This window comes from Belonocnema kinseyi, chromosome 1, assembly GCF_010883055.1.
Source record: "Belonocnema kinseyi isolate 2016_QV_RU_SX_M_011 chromosome 1, B_treatae_v1, whole genome shotgun sequence".
Taxonomy (NCBI): domain Eukaryota; kingdom Metazoa; phylum Arthropoda; class Insecta; order Hymenoptera; family Cynipidae; genus Belonocnema; species Belonocnema kinseyi.
In genome coordinates, this window is record NC_046657.1 from 72302362 (window position 1) to 72328926 (window position 26565).

Here is a 26565-nt window from a genome sequence, read left to right on the forward strand (position 1 = left end):
AAGGTCGCACTCTCAGCGCATTGGATGCAGTAGGTTGCGTTATGCATCTAAATCCAACAGAAATGGTTTATGCAGCCCTGTGTTTACTTTTGAATTATCCCGATTTAGGATCAAGGCCAATACAAGCCATGTCCGAAACAGGTCCTGTATCGGGAGTTGAGTGTATTTATAGGGCTTTCTAGAGCCAAACTAGGAGTCATCTAATAGAGATATACAGTAGAGACTTCCAAAGAGAATAATTTAATAATAAAGCTGAGAGGGGGAAATAATGAAAGACACACAAATAGACAGTTGACATACAAAATCATTTATTCATATAAAAGGACACTTTATACTAGCACGTACTGTCTTAGACATAGTCGTCAGGATTATACCGTTAGGATATAGTCGACTATTCGCTTGTTTCTTCGATTATCACATATTGTAATACGCGGTAAACGACGATGGATTACACTCGAAACGTAGAGATTAAAACCGCAATCATCGCACATGAGCATCAGGCAGTAGACTTTTCATTAAAAAACAAAATTTTAATTACAAATCACGCGAAGTTTTACCAGCAGAATACAACAGTCTTTGTAATATTTCAAATGGTCTAAAATCCCAATTGTCACTCAAATGTTTAAAATCTACTGTACTGGAAGAGACGTGGCGGAAGACTGGGGTCGAAGACTTCGAAATATTTATTATAAATTTTCATGTCTCGAACTTCCACTGTTTCTCAGTCATTCAGTGAATATTTGACACTCAGGTTTTTTCACATTTCATTCTTCAGCGTGCAATTTTTTAAGCATATTTCTACATTTGTATATGCAAATCACTACGTTTGATACAAATTTTAGAAAATTCTATACGTGGGTTTATGAAGATATAAATACTATATTTGACTAATTGCTAAAGGGCTAGTGAGGATAGACTAACTTTAGGAGCCATCAAATCCATCAATCCAATACTTTATTCAATTAATCATTTTAATAAAAAAATTTTATAATCTTCAGCCTTTCATAAATTATTTTAATTATCTCCCAAAGTTTAGCTATCGTCAATTGGACGAAATTTGTATACACAGAGGCTGGTTCGTACTTTTTCGAGAGGCAGAGATAACAATTTAAATAAGACGAATCTAAAAGTACTAAAATAATCTCTAGCGAGAAACGTATACACGAGTTTGTTTTTCTCTGCCTCTTAAATTTTCCTCATTATCAGCCAAATTGTCCAGCGAGGTGGTTATGCAAATTTTTCATTTTGTTTATCGAAAAAGCTGCTCAATCACCTCCGAGACATATTTCTCGTCTTCGAGTTAGTACAGGCTTCTGTCTTCTTTTCTTATAAAAAAAGAAGTGTCAGGAAGACATGAATACCTTGTCTTCGTCTCTAGTCTAATTATAAATATAGTGCAGACAGTATGCGCAGTATCGTGTAAATTGATTTTTCAAATCTCATTGTCGCGTCCCATGTCCCGAAGTCTCCAAGCGCCTCTGAAAAATTTATAATTTTTCACCCCTTTTTAAAAAAATTTCTTCCTAATTTTATCAAGTAATTTATGACGCTCCGAGGCTGAGGAAGAGGGGTTTTATTTTAATTCCAGCAGATGTTTTTACTTGGATTTTTCTACTGTCTTCGTACAAAGGCATGGGAATTGTCATCGCTTAAGTATCGTTAAGGGAGTACCATGTAAAAAGAAGTGTATAAATGTATACATATATTTATAAATCTATATATTTATATATAATGATGCCGGCTCGCCGGAGAAGCGAATTCATTTCCGGTCCTCCTCGCGAGCCGCTATTTGAGCTTCGAGTTGCGCATACGTTCTGAGGGGCTTTTTCCTCGCATTTTTGTCTTACTGAATTCAACACCGATCGATACATAAATATATATAAATACACCGGAGTCTGGATCTATAGGTGGCACGTGTGGTCAAATATCTAGAATCATTTTCCACAAGAAAATTCTAATTGCGCGTAAATAGTTTTATTCTATCCTTATAAATACGGAGTAAGATAGTAAAAACTTACAAAAGTTGGGTAGTTTTAGAAGACTGTTATACTGCAGAGCTTAGGAGTCATTTCTAACCTGAATTCAGTGCCCAGCTCTGAAGCTAATATTGCAACTCTGCTGATTGACACCTTTTGAGAAACGATCAGTATTTTCTCGAGGAAGAATCGTCTTAAAAAGTTAATGTAAAAAGCAGCTATAAATCGATTCATTGTCGAGGAGATATTGAAAGGAAATGAAGTCAAGAAGGCCAATCAAGAAGAGGGTTCAGTTTTTATTTAGTGATTAGTTCAATGTTTCCAAACGACAAGGTTTTATCTCGAAGGGTGCAAATAGAGAGGAGATAGAAATTTGTCATTTGGACGTGTCGATTTGTTGAGCGAGAATTGTGCCCTCTGGTGTCATTCAATAGACTAAATAAGAGCGATTTACTAAACAACGACTTGTAATAATAGTTTGAAAAGCAACGAATATTACGAGACGTTGTGCAGTGTATTTCATTTCGATATTTCGTTTTCATTTTACCTAACTACTCTCCAAATTTTCGAACCGTTTCGTCAAAAATTTCGATCAGATTCTGCCGAGGACGTTTATTTTTTTTGACAGTGATATGGCTAGGTTGCTGCTGTCACGAAAGTGTCACATTGGCAACAACAAAGGCACAGTCAGAAGTCTCGTGTATTACGTTGTTACTCACTCATCCTCGCTAATTTTTCATTTTCGTAGAGATCGATTGCTTACAGCTTAAAAATGACGTTATACTGTCCATAAATTGTGTTTCCTCGTCGTATTCTTCCATTTGGCACTTGGAACGCGCCTTACTCTCATTCCTTTTTATATATATGTTTGTATATATATATATATATTTAACATAATATAATATATAAACGTTTACGTTTTGGCCACTCAGTTCATTTTCGCTAAGCACACCATTGTCTGTGTTCCACGAAATAAGGTAGTCTATAATAACGTTTTTTTCACTTTTATACAACACTGTTTCTTCACTTTCAGCTTGGTTAAATTCTCGAATTCACTTAGTCATCACGGATGGCTCATCTCCGTCTTCGTGCTGTCGCAGCCGCGATCATCTGCCGCAGCATCGGCTCGGGAGAACAAATTTTGGGATCGCACTTCATGTTGCCATCCCCACCGCAACTGAAAAATAATATAAAATTTCGGTTAATGATTTTTCAACTTGTAGTAAAAGATGTTTCCACATCAAAAAATGCCTAAACCTCAAACAGAGGTATGGAGATAAAAGATTTGAAATACTCACGTGCATTGAAGGCACGGTCCAGAGGCTGATCTGATGATCTCTCCGACGCCGTAGGCTTTGCCACCTATTTGGCAACCGCTTCTTCTTGTTGCTCCCTTATATGCGTGGGAGAGAAAATGCGGTGGAAGAGTTGTTGTGGTGGTGGTGGTTGTCGTCGTTATATTAAGAGACGTCGCCATCGAGACATGACACTCGTACCTAGGACAGCAGAAGCCAGAGATTGGCTCCTCGTGACAACCAGGAATGGGTGGCGGACAACTCTGTTGTAAGCAGATGATATCGCTTCTAAAGCAGAAGCAGAAATCGCAAGGATCATCTCTAGGTATCTGCTGAGCAGACATGTAAACCTTGCCTCCGTAGCGGCAAGTACCAGGTCCGTAAATTTCCTTATCATCTTCCATGTCGTAATCATCTTCAGGATTAAGGATGGTGCCACCGTCAATGGGGAAGTTGGGACTCATCTCATCTGTCATAGTCTGATCAGGATAATGCGAAACTTCAGAGGTAGCTACCGTGCTGGATTGGTCGAAGTATCCAGGACCTACTGTTTCCTGATCTGGTCCGATAGTAAACTGGCTTTCACCCTCTTTGTGATGGGTAGGTTTTCCTGAGGCTTCTGGAATTTCGTGCCCACCTTCTTCTATCGCTTCTGTGGATGATAGTTCATGTGGTGTTGTAGTTGTCTGCTGAATCTCTGGTTCAGTTTCCTTAACTTCTGTTGGAACACTACTTTCTGTTTGCGCCTCGCCATGGGGTTCTTCCTCTGGCATTGCAACTGAAGATCCTTTAGTCGAAGATCCTTCCTCGAAAGATCCTTCCTCGAAAGATCCTTCAGTCGAAGATCCTACAGTCGAAGATCCTACAGTCGAAGATCCTGCAGTCGAAACTTCTTCAGTTGACACTGCTTCAGTGTGCTGGGATTCCTCTGTGCTTGGCTGAATTTCCACCTCCTCAGCGCTTGTAGATTCTGACTGAGCTGTTGTTTGTACTTCTACAGAACTAGCTGTCGTCTTTCCACTGTCAACAGATATCGATGGTGCATCTGTGGAAACTGATGCCTCTGGAATATTAGAGATAGTTGCAGGAACTTCACTTGAAGGGGAAACTTCAGTTGGGGTTGCTTCTTCTGAAAGTTTTTCTGTCGTAGGTTCTTCGGCAGAAATTTTTGAATCAAGTGAAACTTCAGTAGCAGATTCTTCAGTTGAAGGTTTGGCAATCTCTACTTTTGAGGTACTGGTTTCTGTTGGTTGTTGCGCTGCTTGTGGTGTCGTTCCTTCACTTGGCTCTTTGGGTGTTCCTCCAGCTACTGAAGTAACACCTTCAGATGTTTCTTCTTCAATTGATGCGGTTGAAGGTTTCGGGGAAGTGGGTATTTCTGTTACTTCAGGAGATCCCTTTTCAGGGTTTTCAGTTCTTACGGAAATTTCCTTTTCAGGTTCTTCAGTTCCTACCGGAATTTCTTTTTCAGGCGTTTCAGTTTCTTCAGGAAGTTCCTTTTCTGGTTGGTCAGTACTAGCAGTAATTTCCTTTTGAGTTGCATCAGTTTCTACAGCAATTTCTTTTTCAGGCGCTTCCGTTTCCTCTGGCAATTTCTGTTCTGGCTCTTCAGTTCCAACAGGAATTTGCTTTTCAGTTGCATCAGCTCCTACAGGAATTTCCGTTTCTGGTGCTTCAGGTCCTTCTGGTAATTCTTTTTCTGGTGTTTCAGTTCCGATTGGAACTTCCGTTTCAGGCGCTTCAGTTCCTGCTGATGATGCCTTTACAGGTCCTTCCGTTACAACAGAAGTTTCCTTTTCAGGTGTTTCAATTCCTTCTGGCAATTCTTTTTCTGGTATTTCAGTGCCTACAGGAGTTTCCTTTTCAGGTGTTTCAGTTACTTCTGGCAAATTCTCTTCTGGTACTTCAGTTTCCGCTGTGGCGTTCTTTTCGGATGCTTCAGTTCCTTCTGGCAATTGCTTTTCAGGCGTCTCAGTTCCTTCTGGCAATTTCTGTTTAGGTGCCTCAGTTCCTTCTGAGAATTGATTTTCAGGTGCCTCAGTTCCTTCTGGTAATATCTTTACTGGCATTTCAGTTTCTTCTGGCAATGCTTTTTCAGGTTCTTCAGTTCCTTTAGGCAATTCATTTTCAGGTGTTTCAGTTCCTTCCGGCAATTTCTCCTCAGGTGTTGCTGTTACTTCGGGCAATATCTTTTCTGGTGCTGCAGTTTCCACTGGAGTTGCCTCTTCGGGTGCTTCAGTTTCTTCAGGCAATTGCTTTTTAGGTGACTCAGTTCCTTCTGGTAATATCGTAACTGGCAATTCAGTTTCTTCTGGCAACTCAGTTTCTTCTGGCAAATTCTTTTCAGGTTCTTCAGTTTCTTCTGGTATATCCTTTTCGAGATCTTCAGTTCCTTCAGGCGATTTCTTTTCAGGCGTTTCAGTTATTTCTGGCAATTCATGTTCTGGTGCTTCAGTTTCCGCTGGAGTTGCCTTTTCAGGTGCTTCGGTTCCTTTTGGCAATACCTTTTCAGTCGTTTCAGTTTCCGCTGACAATTCCTTTTCAGGTGCGTCAGTCGCCACTGGAGTTTCCTTTTCGGGTGCTTCAGTTTCGGCTGGAATTTCTTTTTCGGGTGCTTCGGTTCCTTCTGGCAATCCCTTTAATGGAATTTCAGTTGCTTTCGGCAATTCCTTTTCAGGTTCTTCGGTTCCTTCTGCCAATTCGTTTTCTGGTGTTCTAGTTCCGGTTGGAACTTCTGTTTCAGGAGCTTGAGTTTCTGTTGGTAATATCTTTTCAGGTTCTTCAGTTCCGACAGGAGTTTCCTCTTCAGGGCCTTCATTTCCGACAGGCGTTTCCTCTTTAGGTGTTTCAGTTCCTTCTGGAACTTTCTTTTCTGATGCTTCAGTACCTACAGGAGCTTCCGTTTCTGGAACTTCAGTTAACTCATTTTTAGGTGCTTCAGTTTCGGCTGGAATTTCTTTCTCAGGTATTTCAGTTACTTCTGGTAATTCCTTTCCTGGAATTACAGTTCCTTCTGGCAATTCTTTTTCAGGTTCCTCAGTTCCTAGTGGTGTTTCCTTTTCAGGTGTTTCTGTCGCTCCTGGTAAAGCTTTTTCGGGTGTTTCAGTTGCTACTGGACCTTCTTTTTCAGGAGTTTCAGTTTCTGCTGGCAATTTCTCTTTTGGTTCTTCAGTTTCTGCCGGAAACTCGTTTTCTGATGCGCCAGTGCCTACAGGAGTTTCCTTTTCAGGTGTTTCAGTTCCTTCCGATAATTCTTTTTCTGGTGCTTCAGTTTCTGCTCCAGCTTTAGATCCAGATTCGGTAGTAACATCCTCACTCACCTTTTCCCCAATGCTGATTTCAGTAACTTCTTCAGTTGAAGGTCCCTTTTCAGCTTCTTCAGTTGGCTTCTCACTCTCTCCTTCTTCAGTTGCTTCTGTAACTGGTGGTTGTACAGTTTCTGCTACGTCTGAAACATTTGCTGTACTTTGTTCTTCTGGAGTTACAGCCGATCCCTCTTCTGCCTCTACAGCTTCAGTCGTTGGTGTATTAGTCAATTTATCGTCACTTGTTGATACTTGACTATCAGATACCGTAGATGCGGTCGACATCATGGATTCGACCCCATCAACGGCAGGTTCTTTCGTACTTTCTCCAGCTACCTGGGTAGATTCTGGTTCAGAAGACACATTTGGCTCTGTTGATTTTTCAGTTGCAGTCGACTCAGGAGTACTAGATTCTTCTTTGGTTGGAATAACAACACTAGTTTGGTCCCCTGAAGCTGGTGTCTCGACATCTTTAGTTGGTTGCGAAGATTCATCAGCTTCGGTTGTAATAGCTTCAGTACTGCTGCCATTTATAATTTCTTCTGTAGATTCGTTCTCAAAAGATACGCTCGACGTTTCAATTGTACTTTCCGGTCGCCCAGTAGGTGTCTCTTCTTTTTCGGTTGCAGTCTTTTCTGGGAATAAACTCGTACCTTCTGGAACTGAAGGTGATTCAGTAGGTTCCTGAGATTCAGGTTTAGCTGTTTCTTTTTCTACGGATGTAGTGGTGCCCTCTTCGATGGAAGGTGACGATTCTGTTGGTTTAGGTGATTCTTCACTAGTAGCTGTCATTTCGTCAGATGGTACAGATGTAGTAGATCCCTCTTCTGGTTTAAAAGGTACTTCTGGTGCAACAGTTTCCGTTACTTTCTCTTCTTCTATTGCTTCTTGATCTGATTTTAATGTAGTGACCTCAACAGGAATCTCACCCTTAGATGTGGCTTCACTCGATGAAGGCTGAGCTTCTGTAACTTCTAAACCTGGCTCGTTTGTCATAACAGCTTCCTTTTCGTCCTCTGGTTGAGTTTTCTCGGTAGACTCTTCCTTCGTAATTGGGGTTACCGAATCTTCATCAGAAGCTGTAGAATTTGGCGTTGTCTCTGTTGTAACTGATGCTTCTGTTCCTTGTTCGTCAATTTTCGGACGAACACTAGAACCAGGTGAGCTCGGTAATTCTTCACCAGAAACAGTTGTCTCACCTTCTAATTTAGTTGCTGTTTTCTCTGTAGATTCTGGAATCTCGGAAGAACTTTGCTCATTAACAGTGCTTGGTTCTTCAGTTACGCTAGAAGTAGCTCCTTCAGACATTTCACTAACATTCGATTTCGTAGTTTCTTCTTCCGTAATTGGTTCTTCCTCACCAGTCTCTTTTGTTACTGTAGGTTCCTCAGTTACTTCCGAAGATGAGGCAGATGCTCCAGAAGTTGTTATTTCTCCTTCAGGCTCTACACTCGCTGAAGTTCCTTCTTTCTCTGTTGACGATGTTGATTCAACTGCGATTGTAGTTTCTTCTACGGGAATAGACGTTTTGTTGATAGGCTCTGCAGTTGTTTGTTCATCGTAAGATGGTGTTTTTCCACCCATTTGATTATCCGATTGTAATGTTACGGATTTGTCGGAATCGCAGGCGTACATTGGGCAGCAGGAGTTAGAGCCAGTATGAAGTGGAGTACAATTTGCTAAATGAACTGGAGGTGGTAAACATTGGACTAGATCACACTGAACAATGCTACTTATACACCGGCAACTGACTTGACAAGCATTTGCTGGAGGAATAATTGAATTGTTGTTATAAGACTGGCCATCTACGAGACAATTACCTTCTCCTGGAATACCTGCTAGAGGCTCTAGTTCTGCAGGAGATTCGGACTCAGTCACCTGACTAGTTTGATTCACTGAGGCTGGAGAGGTCGATTCTTCACTTGGTTCCTGAGGTGATGGTGAAGACATCTCTACCTCTTGATCTTGGGGTTTCATCTCAGTAGGTATGCTTATCTTTGTTACTTGTTCTACCTCTGTTACTCCCTTTTCGCCCTCTACTGGAGGTGGCACTTCTTCGGGTTCCTTGGAAACTTCTGGTGTTTTATCTTGTTCCACAGATGATTCTGTTGGTTCTTCCTTCATAGATGATTCCGTCTTTTCTTCAGCAGGTTCAGTAGAAGACACTTCTGTAACAACAGGAGATTCACTTGATTCTTCCTTAGGTGTAGATTTAGTGGGTTCCTCTTGGCTGCTACTACTTTCAGTCGTCTCATTATCTTCAGGAATTAACTCTGTTGGTTTTTCTTCAACAACAGGGCTTTCAGTTATTCGATCCTCAATAACGACAACATTAGCAGTAGTAGCCTCTTCTTTTGTAACGAGTGTATCATCGCTTGTAGTTTCAATTTCTTTTTCAGTTGATTCTGAAGGAGTGTCAGATTTCTCTGTTAGTTCTGGTTCACTACTTTCTGAAGTGCTCTCTTTCTTGGTCGTTACAGATTCTTGCGTAACGGATTCCTCAATCGGTTCTATTTTTACAGAAGTATTCTCTTCAGTCTTAGTTGGTTCTTCTGCACCGACAGTTGTCACTTCAGATTCTGAAACTGAAGTCTCGGTGACATCTATTTTCTCTGGTTGTGTTGCAGATTCTGGAGGAACTTCTTCTGTTGACTTTATTCCTGCTTCTGTAGGTTCCTTTTCAATTTCTATAGCTGGTGTGATGCTCTCTTCAGTTCTTTCCGATACGCTTGGTTCAGATTCCTTTTCCACGTCAGTTGAGAAAGTCGTTGGTTCTTCAGCAACAACAGATTCAGTAACCTTTTCTTCAGTACCTGGTTCTTTCTCAGTAGAACTGCTTTCGGTTGGTTGGACTTCAGTCGATTGTTTGCCTCCTGAAGACAATGTCGGTGTTGTGACTTCATCACTGATTTCCTCAGATGAACTTTCGGCTTCTACTACAGGTTTATTGGTTGGAAGCTCTTCACCAGAATCGTTTATTTCAGTTGATTTCTCTTTAGAACTAGAAGCTTCAGTAGATTCTTCAGAAATATCAGTGACTTCATCAGGACCTTTAGTAATTTCCTTAGTACCTTCCACTTCCACTGTGGGAATTTCATTAGATTCCTTGGGACCTTCAGTAGACTCTTTAGGACCTTCTGTAGATTCTATCGGACCCTTAGTAGATTCCATGGGACCTTCAGTAGATTCTTTAGGGCCTTCCGTTGATTCTATCGGACCTTCTGTAGATTCCTTGGGACCTTCAGTAGACTCTTTACCGTCATCGGTAGATTCCTTGGGACCTTCAGTAGACTCTTTAGCATCATCAGTAGATTCCTTGGGACCTTCAGAAGACTCTATCGGACCTTCAGTAGATTCCTTGGGAACTTCAGTGGATTCTTTAGGAACTTCAGTAGATTCCTTGGGACCTTCCGTGGATTCCTTGGGAGCTTCAGTAGGTTCTATTGGAACTTCATTAGATTCCGGGGGACCTTCAGTTGACTCTTTAGGAACATCCGTAGATTCCATGGGACTTTCCGTAGATTCTATCGGACCTTCAGTGGATTTCTTGGGACCTTCAGTAGATTCTATAGGACCTTCACTAGATTTATTTGGGCCTTCAGTAGATTCCTTAGTACCTTCTTCCTGTGGGACAGTCGTCAATTTTACTTCAGTCTCAGGTGCTACTGTTGCTTCACTCTCAGTTACCGATATCTCAGGCTCGACTGTTTTTCCAACTTCAGTCAGAGGTTCTTCCGTAGTTTTTCCAAAAGACTCTTCTTCCGCGACAGTTGTTGAATCTGTACTCGATGGGAATGGAGGTAGATAAGTTGTGGGAACAAAAGTTGTTGGGCCAAATTCGTTAAGTTCAGTCATATAACTAGGGGCGATGTCTGGACGTCCAGTAGGTCCGTATTCATCACTGACTCCAATTTCGTTTACTGCATCTTTATCTTCTGCTTTGTGTTCTGGCTTTTTGTCTAGAACCGGAATGCCTGATGGACCTTCCGTAGGAATATCTGGTTGTTCGGATGACATTAAATCAGCTTCAGTAGCTGATTCAGCTCCTATCGTTGTAGGTTTTGGGACTTCTTCCTCAATTACAGTAACTTTCTCTCCTTCAACACCTTCAGTAGATAAAGCATTAGATGGTGTTACCGTTTCTTTAAGAGATGATTCAGTTGATGTAACCTTGTTTACTTCTTCAGCTTCAGCACTTCCCTTACCTTCAGTAGACGAAGTAGATCCTTCTTCTGTTGCTGGAGTAGTTGATTTTTCGATAGGCTCTGATATTTCAGTTTCCTTAGGAGTCGTTTGAGAAATAGTCCTTTCGGTCTGATCGGAGAAAGAATCAATACCAGTAGTTACATCTATAGTTCTTTCAGTAACTTCTTCGGGAGTGCTAGGTTCGGCAGTAGATTTCTCAAAATCAGTTTTTGGAATTTCTGCTGGTTTATCTTCCATTTCGGCTGGTAATTTCTCTTCCTCTGTTGAAGTTGCAAGTGTATTTTCTGTAGCAGTTTTTTCAGTACTATCGATATCTGCTTTCGGTAAAAGTTCAGGAGCAGCTGAACTAGATGTTTCAGATGCAGCACCTTCAGTTGAACTCTCTTCTGTAACTGCAGTTACAGTAGCTGGAATTTCATCATCCTTTCTTTCTACCTCAGGTTTTTCAGCAGGTTCAGATGTTTCTTTCGATACATCAGAAACACCACCAGGTGTCGTTTCTTCGAATTTCGGTTGGCCACCTTCTTTTATAGGTGAAACAGTCTTAGGTTCAGTCTCGTCAATCTTTTCTGTTTGCGTAGCCTGTTCCAGTGCAACTTCCGTAGTCTTATCGCCAAATTCATTAATTTTTTCTCCTTCTGTATCATCTGGAGATAAGGTTCCTTGAGTCACATGTACATCACTTACGGGAGTTGTTTCAATACCTCCAGATTCAGTCTTTCGGTCATCATCTTCTGGAATGCGGGATGTCGCAGTTTCGAAGTCATTTTCTGAAACAAAACATACAATAATATTAACATTAGGCTTTGTTGAGAGACTTGGAAGATACTGAATCCAATCTTTGAAAATAGGATTTTTTAAATTGATTCGACTCAAATTGAGTTCTTACCGCATTGATACGTGGTTGGGCAGCACTCTCCTTCGGGAGGGGGAAGAGCCGTACAATTCTTTCCATGAGTCTTCATTGGTGTACCGCAGTCTTGAACGGCACATGCTATATCCCCACGGAAGCAGTAGCAATGTTCACAGGGCTGCGTCGAATAAATAAGATCTCCGTCTTCGTATAATTTTCCTTCGTGGGAGCATTGCGGTCCACTAATGCCAGGTGCCATAGTCGTGGTCATGATGAGGTGAGGTGCAGGTGTTGTCTCGTCCGTTATTTCGTCATAATCTATCAATTCAAGTTTTTTTAAAATTTTAATATATTTTCCTCGAGGTTAAATTTGAATCTAACAAAAACAAACATACCACAGCTATACTTGACTGGACAACATATTCCCGGTTGATAAACTGGCCTACATCCAGCCACTCTCAGTGTGCATTCTTGCATGACACAAGTCGTTCGATTCCTGATACAATAGCAAAGTTCACATGGATTATGGAATTCAATTGGAAGTTGAGCCCCATCAGCATAGAATCGATCGTTGACATTGCATCCATAATTGTCTCGGAATCCGAGTTCGGTTGACCCAGAACTTGCGGGAGTGTTTGTCGTGGATGTTAGAAGCTGCACGGGTACTTCGGGACATGTTATTACAGGACAACATTGATCGGGTCTTTTTTCGACCATACAATCCTGACCGATTGCCTTTGTGAATGGACATACCCTAAGATAACACATCAACATCCGATTATGGCACGTGCAGTTTAGACATGGTTCGTTCGTCACGATACGGTCACCCTCTTGGTAGTGTTGGAAATTATAATAACAACCTGTTGCTCCTGTTTAAGGAAAATTTGATTAGAAACGAATGAAATGAATATTGCTCTCAAAGATCTTTTAGCAAGCTTGAAGTAGATAACGGTTTTTCCAGTAAGAAAAACTCGTACATACCTCCATCGTACTCTGCTACTTGTGTGGTATCTTGATCGTATACTGGAGCTATAACAAAAAGGGAGAATCAGGTTATTGTCATGGTAACGGCAGCTAGTCGATAAGAAGCAACCTTTTAGAATTGATTTTCGCTAGCCAAAGCGAGTATTAAGATTGAATTAACAAATTACAAAAATCTTTTAATTTCTACAGATCTGTATTAACTCTTTTAATGGACTGTTTATTCACTCATTCATTTTAGAGTGCATTGAAGATAAATTGAGGAGTGCAAAAGAAGCTTCGTGAATATACACTCAGAGCGCGACGTTTATCATAGTAATTACTGCAGGGATATGTTTGTCTAGAGGGTGGATCTGCTCCTGGCTTAACAACGGAATGAGTCAAAGCGTCATATGGTATGAACATGTACATAGGCGAATTCTCATTAACACCCTCACCCTAGTCGAACGAATTGTATGGAGAGAACATATAATAGAGAATCCCTCGACTCTCTATCTCTCTAGCATTCACCGGTTTCGCAATTTCTCCGGGATTGAAATGTCGTGGACAGAAGTTGGTTTCAATTGTTCCCAAAATAAACTAACTCCCATCAGAGAGAGGATTGCTGATCCTTGAGGTCCCGCTTTCTGGTATCTTAGTAGTGTCTATTTCTCCTATTCCGGAGACGGATGCTTTAGAATCTAAATATTCCAGGCTCAAACTTCGATACTCAGGAATCTAACGTTCGAGGTTCTGATTTCTAATAGATTGCTCTGTAGTAATACAAATTATATTGACTTTTCAAGAAAGGATGCTTATGTCAAGAATCAGCATTCCGTGGGAGGTGCAGACAGTTTACAGCGAATCGAATTGTACGGAGAACAGCAAGCTCCGTGAATGGGGACCATCGTGACTCGTGTCCCATGACGGACTTGGCTTGCATGCCTCCACGTTACGCAGTTCTGCACGTAATCGTACAAAGCGCTTCGCAACACGTTGATTATCATTGTGTTCTTATAGAGGTCGCCGATAGAGACTATTAATGGCCACAATCGTTCTTCACCTTAAGAAGTCCATTCATCCTTTTCATTGATTTACGATTTCCATACAGGCCTCGGATTATCCTTCTTTTCGTTTGAAAAAAATCTATTCGGTTTTCCAAAATCGTTCATTAGTTTTGATTTAAATAAAATGTAAAATTTATAATTGTGGTGCTTATAATTCTAATTTTTTAAATATTTACAGCACCACCAGTCTGTATGATGGAACCCATTTTTTAGTTTTTTATTTCAAAGAGGAAATATTATTTTTTGTGTAAAAATGAAAAAATTTCAAATGAAAGATTTTCTGAACAAATAACTGTAATTGATAATAAACCTCTCACTATTCAAAATTAAAAAATCTGCCCAATTCGCGGGCACATTCTCATAGCGCGCTGCGCGTGCGGCTCGCAAGTTTAAGCGCGCCTAGGGCGCGCGACGGTTGAATCTCGCGCTTCGCTCTCGAACGTAATTACACCTCGCGCTTCGCGCTCGGATATTTATTCTTTGCATTTGGAATGCTTGAAAAAAACTTTATCAAAAAGATCTCTTTTAGATGGCAGTATTTATATGCATGTTCATATTCTGAATTATCTACTTAATTAAGTATAGTCAAAGATTAAGTTTCTCAAAGCTCTGTAGGCTTTGAGGTACACATTCTCATAGTGACACTCGCGTTGCGCGACCATTTTTGTTAATTCATCTTTTTTCGTATCCTACATAGTTTGTCCACAAAATGGAATTTTTTATTTTCCATTATTTTTTGTGCAATCAAAATTTGAATTTTCGATTTTTAAAGAAAATACAAAAATTAGTTATGATAATCTTGTAAGGCTTTCGAAAAGAATTGTTTTTCTTTTTTGACTTTTTTTCATATCGTGCGTTTTTCGGCTTCAAATTTTGATTTTCGGTTGATTGCAAAAATTTTGAAAAGGCTATAACTCTGAGACTTTTCTTTTTATCGAAAAAAGTCATAAGGATAAATTGTTTTTTCTTTTTAATACTATGAATAATTGTACATAGAATTTACAAATTCAGAAAAAAGTTGACTCAAAAATTTTCAAAATGCGCTCACTTTTTGAATTTTTATCAAAATTGCTGGTTCACGAATTCGTCCTTTTTTTTAGGACCTAAAAAAAGTGTGCCAAAGATGAATTTGATTCGTTCATTTTTTCGAGAGTTATCGTGTTTACGGACGGACGGCTGGATGGACAGACAGACAGACAGACACCATTGTGAAAACCTGATTTTCGGATTCAGGGGGTGTCGAAACGTGGAGATCCGTTGAAAAAGTGTGATGTCAAATTTCCGAAAATTCTAATACTTTCTCAATCATGAATGATGATAATGTATTAAGTAAAATTGTCGAGAATCATTCTTATTAGGAAATACGCTACTCAATAAAATCTGATTTTTTAAATTTGGTATTTGGTAATAAAAACAGAAGTTTTATCTGAAACAAAATTTTTTACATAAACAATTTTTTATGTTTCGAATTTTCCGTGCAAAGCAATCAAATTACAATGTCTGAAGCTATTTTGTCACTTCTTTATGAAGCAATTCCAAAATTAGTATAAATTAAGATGTTTTCTTACTTTTTAATTAAGGCCTCAAATAATAAATATTTTAAAATCAAGGATAGAGATAATAATGTTTTAATTCATAAAGTGTTTGTGCTATGGACACTCATTTTATATATGTTTAAAAGAACACGTCTCTCAGCAGGAAAAATTATTTCTATTTTTCCAACTTTTTTGTTCCAACTTCATCTTCTTACACATTAAAGTAAAACGTTTATTATTTTACACTTGAATTAAAATTTCTCCATACATAAAAAAATTATCAATATCCTTTCATGGATAAAAATTGTAACAAGAAGAAAATTGATACGATTAATACAATTTTTAAAAGACTTTTTACTTCGAGGCCTGAGTACTACTTTTGTATGTTGACCGTCACCCTTAGGGTGAAGTCTAAATCAATAAACACTGACTCGCCAAAAACGGACTGAGTTACAGTTATCTAAATCTATCACGAGGATCCAATATTCTTCTCCTTGATGAAATACTCTTTTTTACCTCTAGCTTGTTTTGCTTCCAGATCAATGTGTAATCGACAATAGCTAACGGAATAACTACTGATTAGTATACAAAATCAGCAAAAAGGTCAGTGTTTTGACATTCGCAACATGGTCTCAAGATTAGGCTGTGAATGAAGATACCATCAGGAATTTTGAGATTAACTTTTTCACAAGTTGCTTCTTTCAAAAAGCTATTGTCCAAAAACACATTCGCAATGTTGCAAATATCTTTATAATCGACTTTAGTCTCATTTAGGAATACTGTGAAAGTCAATGTATTCTCTGACTACCTTTTGTTTCATTTTCACACTCTCTTTTTAAAGGCTCTTGGATAAAGAGAGACGTTAGTGCGCGTAAAGAGAAAGAGAGTCCACCAGGTGCTTTTATATTACGAGAGTCGAGAGCAGAGTTGTTTCATGTTATGAAATCATCGCTCTCGACCTTGCCTTACGAAAGTTCATTACCATTAACCGCATAGTCTGCTCGCTATCGTTACACACCCCGCATGTAAATTCTTCTCCTTTTCAGGGTCACACGGATGTGGTACAAAGATCAAGAACAATTTTATCTCAAAATTAAATTAAAATTAACAAGGAATACTATCTGTTGGTACGAATAGAAGCATTATTATTAGAAATGTCCCAGTAGTGAGTTACCCGAAATAGTCTAGACTCTAGCGTATTATTACATTTCTAGCTTGATTTTAGCATTTTCTGAAGGGAACAATGCTAGAGATGTGGAAAAGCTTTATTTTTGGAAAAATTATTATCGATGAGCGTGAAACCAGAAAACAGGTTATTCCAAGCTAGACTAATACGATTACTTAATACGTGTCACGCTGACGCTGCACCCACGCGTTCCGTTATGCCTTTCGTTGGATGACCGCTGCTGACCTTTCCACCTAGGCTGAGTTAGGGTCGAGCATGGGAGAGAGGAAGAACTAAAGTAGGACAAATAAGCAAAAGATGTGGAAAAGGAGGATGGTTGGCATCCTCTTACTTGCGAATCTCTGACCCGGAATCAATATCAGAAGATTAAGAATCATTCCTAACGGGAAATTCCCTCTCATATTAGTCATTAGCGCCATTTTTTAAAACAATAAAGATTGTGTATGTTCAATTTTAAGCTATACAGTAGATACAGCAATATCTAATGCTACTGTTCTCTTTAGTTGTATGTAAAAAGCAAGGATTCAGTGAAAAATTAAATAAGATTTGCTGATTGTTGTTTTTACTGATCAGTCAACATCCTCTTACTCGAGAAATCTGCGACGCGGAATCAACTTCATAAAAATTAAGAATAATGGCAAAAAAAATTCTTCTAGATTAGCCATTATCACATTTCTTATAGCGATAAAGAATGTATATCAATTTTTTACTTTCTTTTAGAGGCAAGTCATTCTCTCTTCTACGAAGATGAAATCTCTCAGTTCTAGGGAACCTGCTAGGAAGTCGTAACTTTATTCAACTTGTGGAGCGACTAATGCTACAATAAACTTATTCCAAACTAGTAAGGTGGTTTTTAACCTCTCGAGAAAACCGGCTTTTCATAGACGGAAGTCGATCAAGATGTGCAGATAATGATAATCTAAAGAACCAGATCAAGATTCTTGAAGATTAAAGGTTTCATGGGAAACTCCAACATCAAAGTACAAAATTTATCGACAAAATTAAATAATTTCCAATTTCAAGAACAGTAATTTTTTAGAATGAAGTTTTTCTCATTCTGCCTGCCGCAGCGTGCCGGAGACTTGAGCGTGACGGCTTCTCGCTGCAGGAAAAAAGATCATTGTAAAGAAGGAATTTCGTGCAAGAACTGACCAGAATGCGAGGATCGCACTGCGAGCAAAATGACCAGGTAGATGCTGCGTCGGCAGAGCCCGGCCCTCAAGGCCGACATGTCGGCAGCGTTAAATCTGAAACAAACAAAAAAATGATTAATGAGTGTCAATAAAATGGAAAAATTAAAGTAGGAAGCATCTTCTAAAATCAGGACGTGGGATCTAAAGCTTTTTTTCTGATTCGTGACGCGAGGGCGGTCTTGATCAAGATACACTTTTTGCAAAGGAATCACAGGCAGTAATCATCCTGGACGTTTTACTATAATTCAAAGGTCAAGTGTCCCGTAACACTTTTGAGTCTTCACGCCGCCAGCGATTAGTAACCCGCATATTGCCAAGCAGTAACTTTGCGTTCGCAACACACTAGACAGCTAAGGTGAAACTGAGGCTAACTGCACCTTGAAACATTTTACAATGATGAACTCTCAATGTATTGTCTTTTTTTCGTACGCATATGGAGTCAAATTCTAAAACCTACATTGTACTTTATAGGAGTTTATCTCCTTGAGCCGCTGCTTTTACGGCAAGTGAATTTATAGCACTGAGAAGACACGCGACACCTAGTCAGGCTTGTGAACATCGGTGATCCTTTTATGTGACAGGTCGTAAATTACATCGGAACCGATCATAATGAGTCCCCCGCGACGTGGAGTCGCATTAGGGACCTGAAGCCAGGCTCGCATCACACGCATTGTCGAATGTAGCAGCTCGCTGATTACGGCGCTGTGGACCTTACGTCATTGTGTATTCACTTTGCAACTCATTGAACAGGGAATTCGGTGAATGGATGCAGTGGGAATGAGTACCCACCTTAGCCCCTTACAACTACAAACGGTCCACGCAAACACAAACACAAACACGACCAGTAGCGACAAGCGACACACTCGCTACGCACTCTGAATGAAAAGTCACGCACACTCCCTCGACACCTCTTCATCCTTTTTCCATTTGCTCTGCAAATGCATGTTTATCTCTCTTTAGTTTCTATCTTGTTTTAGGACCGGCCTCGCTGAATCACTTCAAACCCATCGAACCGCGACTAATAATGCCACTTGTACTCTCGAGCTTTGATTTGGTTCGGTGGATGGGTACTCGGGCTAATAAGTGTTTGAATTAACGTTACACGGTTCATAATTATTGAGATTATGTCACAAATTTGGTAAATGATTAAGAGTATTAAATTTCAATAATTGGCAACAAGGAAATCATTATTTTCGGATCAAACTTCATGAGAGGCTAATTATAGCTTCAGATTGTTCGGATTTTCTTCTAGGGTGGGTCAAATTAATTTTTTTTGTATAAGGAACCTTAATTAAGATTGCAAGGTGATTCATTTTTGTGCTATTTTTATTAATCAGTGATGAAAAAGTGAGTACGATTCTGTTTTCAGACTAATATGATGGGAGTTTTTATTATTGATGGAATGAATTAGAATACGTCTCAATTTAAAATTATTTACAGTAATAGTTGATCAAACATATTATAACGCTACATTTTAATTGTCAATATAACAAAAAAAGGTATTATCATTTTACCGCAAAGTATAAAGAGCACTATAATTTGAACATGTATCCATTTTCTGCTAGGTTCAGTAAAATTGAAGCTCTTTGTATGTAGATGTTCATTAGTAATGAAAAAAAAATAAGATAGGTTGACTAATATGATGGAATGATTATTATTAACTCATTGATTTCGAATATAGTTCACTCTGAAGTTCCTCTCATCTAAATCTAAATTAAATAATAGTTGAAGCAACATCTAATGCTACTATCTTATTATAAATTAAAAAAAAAGAAATTCTTATTATTATAAAAGATGACAGATAAGGCGAGTAAGTAATTGTATACTGGATTTCATGCTTCTAATATCAGTATTTTAATCGTCAAATTAACTCTTTATTAATTAAATTAAAATGCGCATAAAATTAACATATGTGCATACAAATTTTGTTTAACAAGCTTAAATTTACTTAATAACACTATGCAAATAACATTTTCCTCGAATCTTGAATAAGAAGTGACGAAGCATTCCCGATAGGCTACGGTTTAAAGTAGGTTAAAGGCGCATCGATGCTCATGACTAGATTTTGATCAATTTGCCTTAGAGACTTAAGAGACTTAAGAGACTTAAGAGTCATTAGAATCTTCAAGGGAAGTCTTTCCGGGAGGTGGTTCCTGTCATTCGTCTCATTGAAGAATAATAATTAGAGAGAAAGGCAATTTGACCGTGGCAGGCAAGTAGGTACACTCTGGACTCGAAGTCATAGTTGGAGGGAATAGGGTGCTGGTGCAGATGGTGCCGTTACAGCCCGGAGGCTGTATTCGTTCACCATTACCGTGGAACGCGGAATGTGATTACCTTCACCTGGGAACCGACAAGAGACCGTGGGCGAAGAGTTTACGTCGGGATCACGCCCTGGCCCGGATTCGCTCATCTTCATCTATGTTCATTTAGTACGTGGTGCATGTTACAGGTTTGCGAATCCACGCTATTTGATCCCTTACCCAGCCTACCCAGGCTACACAGATATCCGATTTCATCAAAACTCTCCAACTGATCCGATAGGCCCAAGAGGATTAGGTCAGCTGTTTGAATTTCCATACATAAGGTGGTTCAAAACGTGTCTCTCAAGCTCCTAAGATTATTTACCTAAGTGCTTGAAGATCTATAGATGTTACGCCAAAAGTTTTTTATTTAGAGACGCAACCACAATGCTCTTATCGACAATGGTGACAAAATCGATTGCTATCCATAGAAAGGGATCGTTTCGCTCAATGTTGTAACGGGTACAATCGTCCCTTTCCGGGAGTCGTCATTGCGTAAGAGGAAATCAACGGTTGGTGTTGACGTACCGTTTCATCTTCTTCGGGAGGAACGACCGATTCCAGGCAAAAACTCATGTAATTGACAACGCGTGTTCTGCTCCAACATCTCTTCTCTTCTATCTCTCTTTTTCTCAGACTTCACAACCCTCCCACTCAAGGATAATCGCATATCTTTCCAGTGCATTAGCTCCACGTCGTTGTGCCTTGCAAAATAAACAGAATAATGGATTGCCAGGCCGAAAGATTCATAACCTTATCCCATCCTTCCTGTTTCAGCGTATCTGATAATGTGTGCTGCGAAGCACGTACGCAATTTGTATATTACTTATTGCAAGAAGCAACGGTACTGAGTTACTTTGGGCAACAATTCACAACAGAAATTCAGAAGGAAGAACAATCTTAACTCTTTTCGGTTTCCAGAATCACTTCGCTTCATAAAAACGTCCAAAGGAGTCAACAGGGAAGCAATTGTTGAGATAAAATTGCAGATAGTAACAAAATTAAGTAGATGTAGAATGCAGTGTCGGCAGCAGTGCCGTGGGGGCGTCCTGAACTAAATAACTCTTGGCGCGAAATTCTTATTTCAAACATGAATAATGTTGAAGAAAGGAAAAATGTTGCGTGCCAGTGAAGAATAGATTAGACCCTTGCGCTATTAATTTGCTCTCGAGCTTGGGAACTCTTTCCAATTATGACAATTAGCGTGAGCATCAGAGTTGGCCCGGAGGACCCTCATCCTGCCAGGAGCCAACTTCCGCGTGCCTGTTGTGAATGCATGCTCGAAGCCTCGGGAGAGGCTGAAGGAATAGGATCGTTAGGTGATCCAAAGATTAAACTTTTGCCTGGTCGGTAAAAACTTTTGATAATTATTAGTGTCCAAATTTTGGTTCAATATTTGTTCTTAACGATCTGTGGCTCCATAGGCTGTGCACTAATGAGCAATATTAGTACACTAATTTATTAGCAAGGGAGTAATTGTGCTCGCAGCAGGAAGCAAATGACGAAGGTTAAAAATTAAGTCGAGCGAATAACACGAAAGTATTGCAAGCAAAGGAACGAGATCCGATTACTTCGGGCTTTGTTCACACGAGGGTGCTCTCGAGCAACAGGTCGGCAGCGCACACAAACGTGCTTACTATTTATAGATCTACCTGTGCTAAAATGACTCAAGCGAGGTCGAGGAGAGCTCTCTACCTGAATTTTCAGCTTCAGGCTCATTAGGACCGCATCACCAAATCTTTTTCATTCAGGTGTCAAGTGGAAGAGATAATTATAACGCCTTTTGCGCGGAAAAAAGTTCTGTGATTAAAGAAGTAAACTTGCTCACTTCCTAAAAAAGAACCAGACATTTCAAAGTAAAGAGGATTTAATTTGTAGGATAATTGACAAACCAAATTTGTTGATACTTAATAATTTATTATTGAACCGTACTATTTCAGAACTATCTTTTGCAAAATTCATAAATTGTTTTTTAAATTTATTATCAGAAACATAGTAAACGTTATCTACTAGGTCTTTACATCAGTCGCAGCTCATTCAACAATTTCTGATAAAACGCCAGAAAATGCACAAACACGAGGTCGTTGCTTCATAAGAAGGAGTCCTTTAAAGGGGATTGCATCGCGATTGGCTCGTGACGTTACTTCCACTCCAGAAGTTGATAAAATAATTTATGGACGCACTCCAAGCTGTACATCTTCCAATAATTATATTTTGTAATGTCGCACTGGTCTTATTTTCGCGGTTTCATTGTTATGAATTACAAGCTTAGTATCGAATATAATTTCTCTATTAAAACGATCCTGGTGACGCGGATGTAAATGTCTTGATTGCAATTTTGCAAAATACACGTTGATCGTTGATCAAGCTTCGTTTCGCGATACACCTTCGATTCTAATTAGAATTACCCTAAAGTGTTCGATGAACCATAACGAGGTAAAACCTGTTATCGCGAGCCTTGCGCTAAATTATTTCCTCAGCCTCAGGCGGAACTCGAGGCTGGGATTCATTTAAAAGGGGACAGGGTATGGTAAAGAGTACGGGGTCAGTAATTGATGGCTTTTAATAGTCTTAAGATTATGATGCACCGAGTTTTAATTGCCATGAGATACTCGTTTCTATTACCGCCTCTAAATTAACGCATGAAATATCTTCAGAATCACCAAGGGCGGGAAAAAAGGTACTCCACTCTTTTAAGTTTTCAAGCTGAAAATTCGAATTTTTTCCAACAACGGTTACTTTTAAACTCAAAACGACGAATTTTTGACCAAATAGTTGGATTAAAAAAACTTAAAATTCAACCTGAAACGGTTGCATTTCAACAAAAAGAGTTAAATTAAAAATGAATTATTATTAAATAAAACATTGCACGTTGTTGAATTTTCAAAGTAATAGTTCACTTTTTGAGGCAAATCGATCAATTTTGAAAAAATCAAATTTTCAGCAAAAAAGTTAATTTTTAACTAAAAAAGATTACTTTTCTACCATAAAAGATGAATTTTTATTAAAAAGACTGTATTTTCAATAAAGATTTTTAATTTTCGGAAAAAAAGATGAGTGTCCGAAAATACAATTATTTTAACAAAATTATTCAATTTTTTACAAAATACTTTAATTTTTAAACAACCAGTTGAATTATCAACCTATAAATATCACTTTTCCATACTACGGTTAAAAAAGGAAAATTGAAATTTTGAGTTAAAAAAAATTTTTTCAGTAAAAAACAAAGCTTCAGCTGAAGAGATAAATTTTGAATTAAAAATGTTAATTATGAAACAACAGAATTAATTTTCAAAAAATCAGTATGACTAAGAGTTAATTCTCAACACAGAGGCGTTTTATACAGTTGAATTTTTAACTTAAAACGATCAGTTTTTAAATAAAAAGGAAATGCAATAGAAATGCAATAGTTGCATTTTTAGTTAAAAAACGTTATTGTTTAACAACAACAAAACATATTTTTATTTAAAAAGTTAAATTAATAACCAAAGCGTTGAATTTTTAGGCAAAAATGTGATTATTAAAATTTTAATAACATTCAATGCAGTAGTTAAATTTATAATTAAAAAAGTTAATTATAAATAAAAGCCAAGTTTAAAACGAAATAGTTAAACTTTTACTCAAGCAGTTGATATTCCAATCAAAATATTTTTAAATTTTAAATAAAAATTGTTGTATTTTGAACTAAAAATATTATTTCTGAGTGTAAATGAAATAGGTACAATTTTATTATTTTAAAACAAATATTTTTTAACAAAAACAATATAAATTTGTAATTAAATAGTTAAATTTTAAACCAAAGAATTGAATCCTTATCCAAAAATGCGATAGTTATATTCTTAATTACAAAAATTAACTTAAAAGAAACTACCAAAAATGCTCATATCTACTTAGAATATTATTTTCATTTTTTATATTTAAACTTTTTTATCAAAAATGCAAAACACCTGCGAGGAAATGGCAGATTTTGAAAAATAGAAGTCTTTTTAAAAACCTGTGATAAATAGTATAAGGAGCTCATTGAGCTCTCTATCTCGGAATGATTATTTCGTTCCGGAAACATCTGTTTACTCCCAAGGGCTAAGGGCCACCGTTCAAAAAGCCTCTGTAAAGAAAAACTACTGGCAGGTTTTACGAGTCAATATTAGGGTCCTCCTTATTTATATTTGGGGAAAAAATCAAAAGCCAATGTTAAAAAAAGTCTTTCAAAAGAAATTGGTTAACATGCTCGGAAAATAATATTTAATTATCATAGTTTTATGAATGATGGTATTGTTCAACTAAGAAAAAATTGTTTTTTTTTTAAAATAAATATCACTTGACTCTGAACTCTCCTCTAGAGACTGTAATTTTAGACAAATTTTGAACATTTTTTGCAATACGATTGCAATGAAAACTATAACAAATATATAAACAAATACAGCCGAAAAATAAACAATTTCAACAATATTAGTTTCTGTCTCTCAAAAAATTACATAAATAAATTAATGTAAATCAAATTTAATAAAAACAGCTTTTAAGAACACACAAATTTGACTTAACATTTTATTTAATTGACATAAACAATTTATTTTAGAATGGTATTTAAAATCGAAAAATGGTTAAAAATTAATATTTTCATAAACAAATTTTCTATCAATTTTATCACAGTCATTTACCCTCAACAAATTTCGTAAACTAAAACGTATTTCTTCATTTTTCGACAAAATTTTTTTCAGACACAGATAGCTTTCAGCTTAGAGAGAATAATTTTGTAAATTTTGTAAATTTTGTAAATCTACTTAAATTGTAAAATGATTTGATGAAACAAATCAATCCTTTCTTCGACCGTTGATATTTATTGATTTCAAATAGTAGATTTAAAATTATTTATGTCTTACGGTCTAATCGTAAATCGAAAAAATAAATATGAGTCAAAAAAACATGTTCTTCGAAACTCAGATATTTATTTAATAGAAAAACTCCTTTTGAAACTACCTGACGTTTCGGTACACATGCGCACCTTTTTCAAAGGTTCTTAACCTGAGTTGATGATAGTTTAAAATAGTCAAACAGATCAATTTTCAGTCAAAAAAAGTAAATTTGAAAAAGGTACGCATGTGTACCGAAACATCAGGAAGTTTCAAAAGGAGTTTTTCTATTAAATAAATATTTGAGTTTCGAAGAACATGTTTTTTTGACTCATATTTATTTTTTTCCATTTACGATTGGACCGTAAGACATAAATAATTTGAAATCTACGATTTGAAATCAATCTACTTAAATGCCACTTGAAAATTCCAAAGTTGAATAATTTTTTATTAATTTGTTTACAATAATCACAATTTTAATTAATAATTAATTTAGATTATTCGGTATGGATGATATAAGAACAACAATAGTAATAAAACATTATTTTATCTAAGAGAAATGTCCCATATGAGTATTTATTTATCAAATTTGTTATTATAATAATTTTTAATTACTTATTAATATACTTCTATTAATATACTTTGTATCACTGTTGACCTGAGTAAAACAATTTTTCGTAATCAAAATTTGTTTTATTTGAGAAAGTGTTCAAGATGAGTATTTGTTTATAAAATTTGTTATTGCAGACACAGATTGCTTAGTGTCAGCGGCGACTTTCACTAGATAATAAAATTGAGAATAATGACAACAATTTTCAGTTAAAAAAAAAAGAAATATCTGATCAAGAATAATCTAAAGTGACTATTAGCTTAAGAATTGTTTTTAACTATTTTTAAAACTATAATTTTTAAGGTAGAGTAATTTTTCTTTAATTAATACCCATATATTACTAAATTATATTGAAATTATAAGAAAAGAACTATTTTTCCTCAAGAAAATTATGCACTGCCGATTTTTGTTAAATAAATCCATATTTGTAAATAATTTTAAAAATGCTTTGTTATTTGCACTAATTTTCGCTATATAATCAATTTTAGAAAGATGACCACAAAGTTTAGTGAAATAAAAAAAAAATTATTAAATAACTTTTCATCTCAGAAACTGATGCACTGGATAATTTGTCGAAATAAATAGATATTTTTTATTAATGGCAAAAATTTGTTTGCAATTATTGAATAATTGTTTATAACAATATTAGTGATAATACTAAATGAAAGTTAATGTTACTAAATACCATTCTAGTAATAAATTAGAAAAATATTAATCAGAAACAATCGTTTCTCCAAGAAACTGCTGCACTGTGGAATTCGGCGAAATAAATCATTGTTATTAAATTTAAAAATTTGATTTTTTGTTTGCAATGAATTTTACTAGACGTAATTCATCCATACACAAAAAATTGTATATTTCAAACGTTTAATTTTCCCTCTGGGTTTTTAAAAAATATATTTTTGAACCCAGAACTAACTTAAAAAATCGGCTTTCTTCAGTTTCTTAAAAATTGAATGCAGATATTAGAAAGTTTAATAAAAAAATTCGTGATTAAGAGAGAGGGGGGAGGGGGAGGGGAGAGAGAGAAAAAGAGAGGGAGAGAGAGAGGGGATAAGATTGAAAGAAAGAGTAAGATTACGAGAGATTGAGAGAGACTGTAAGGTTGAGAGAGACTGTAAGGTTGAGAGAGACTGTAAGGTTGAGAGAGGGTAAGATTGAGAGAGGGTAAGATTGAGAAAAAGAGGGTCAAATTGAAAAAAAATAACATTGAGAAAGAGCCTAAG

The 26565-nt window shown here is 37.2% G+C and overlaps 1 protein-coding gene across 1 annotated transcript in view; it reads right to left on the bottom strand.

Annotated features, from left to right (window-relative positions):
• Positions 1-284: 284 nt before the first annotated feature.
• The window catches only part of LOC117172119 (titin), a 46707-nt gene continuing 20426 nt past the window's right edge, over positions 285-26565 (bottom strand). The window contains exons 2-7 of the mRNA XM_033360258.1: positions 17536-17630; positions 12617-12664; positions 12031-12504; positions 11672-11953; positions 3275-11552; positions 285-3153 (exon numbers count right to left, since the gene is read on the bottom strand). Of these exons, the coding sequence (XP_033216149.1) occupies positions 3051-3153; positions 3275-11552; positions 11672-11953; positions 12031-12504; positions 12617-12664; positions 17536-17614 (9264 nt within the window). The 5' untranslated portion in view covers positions 17615-17630 and the 3' untranslated portion in view covers positions 285-3050. The remainder of the gene's footprint in view (positions 3154-3274; positions 11553-11671; positions 11954-12030; positions 12505-12616; positions 12665-17535; positions 17631-26565) is intronic.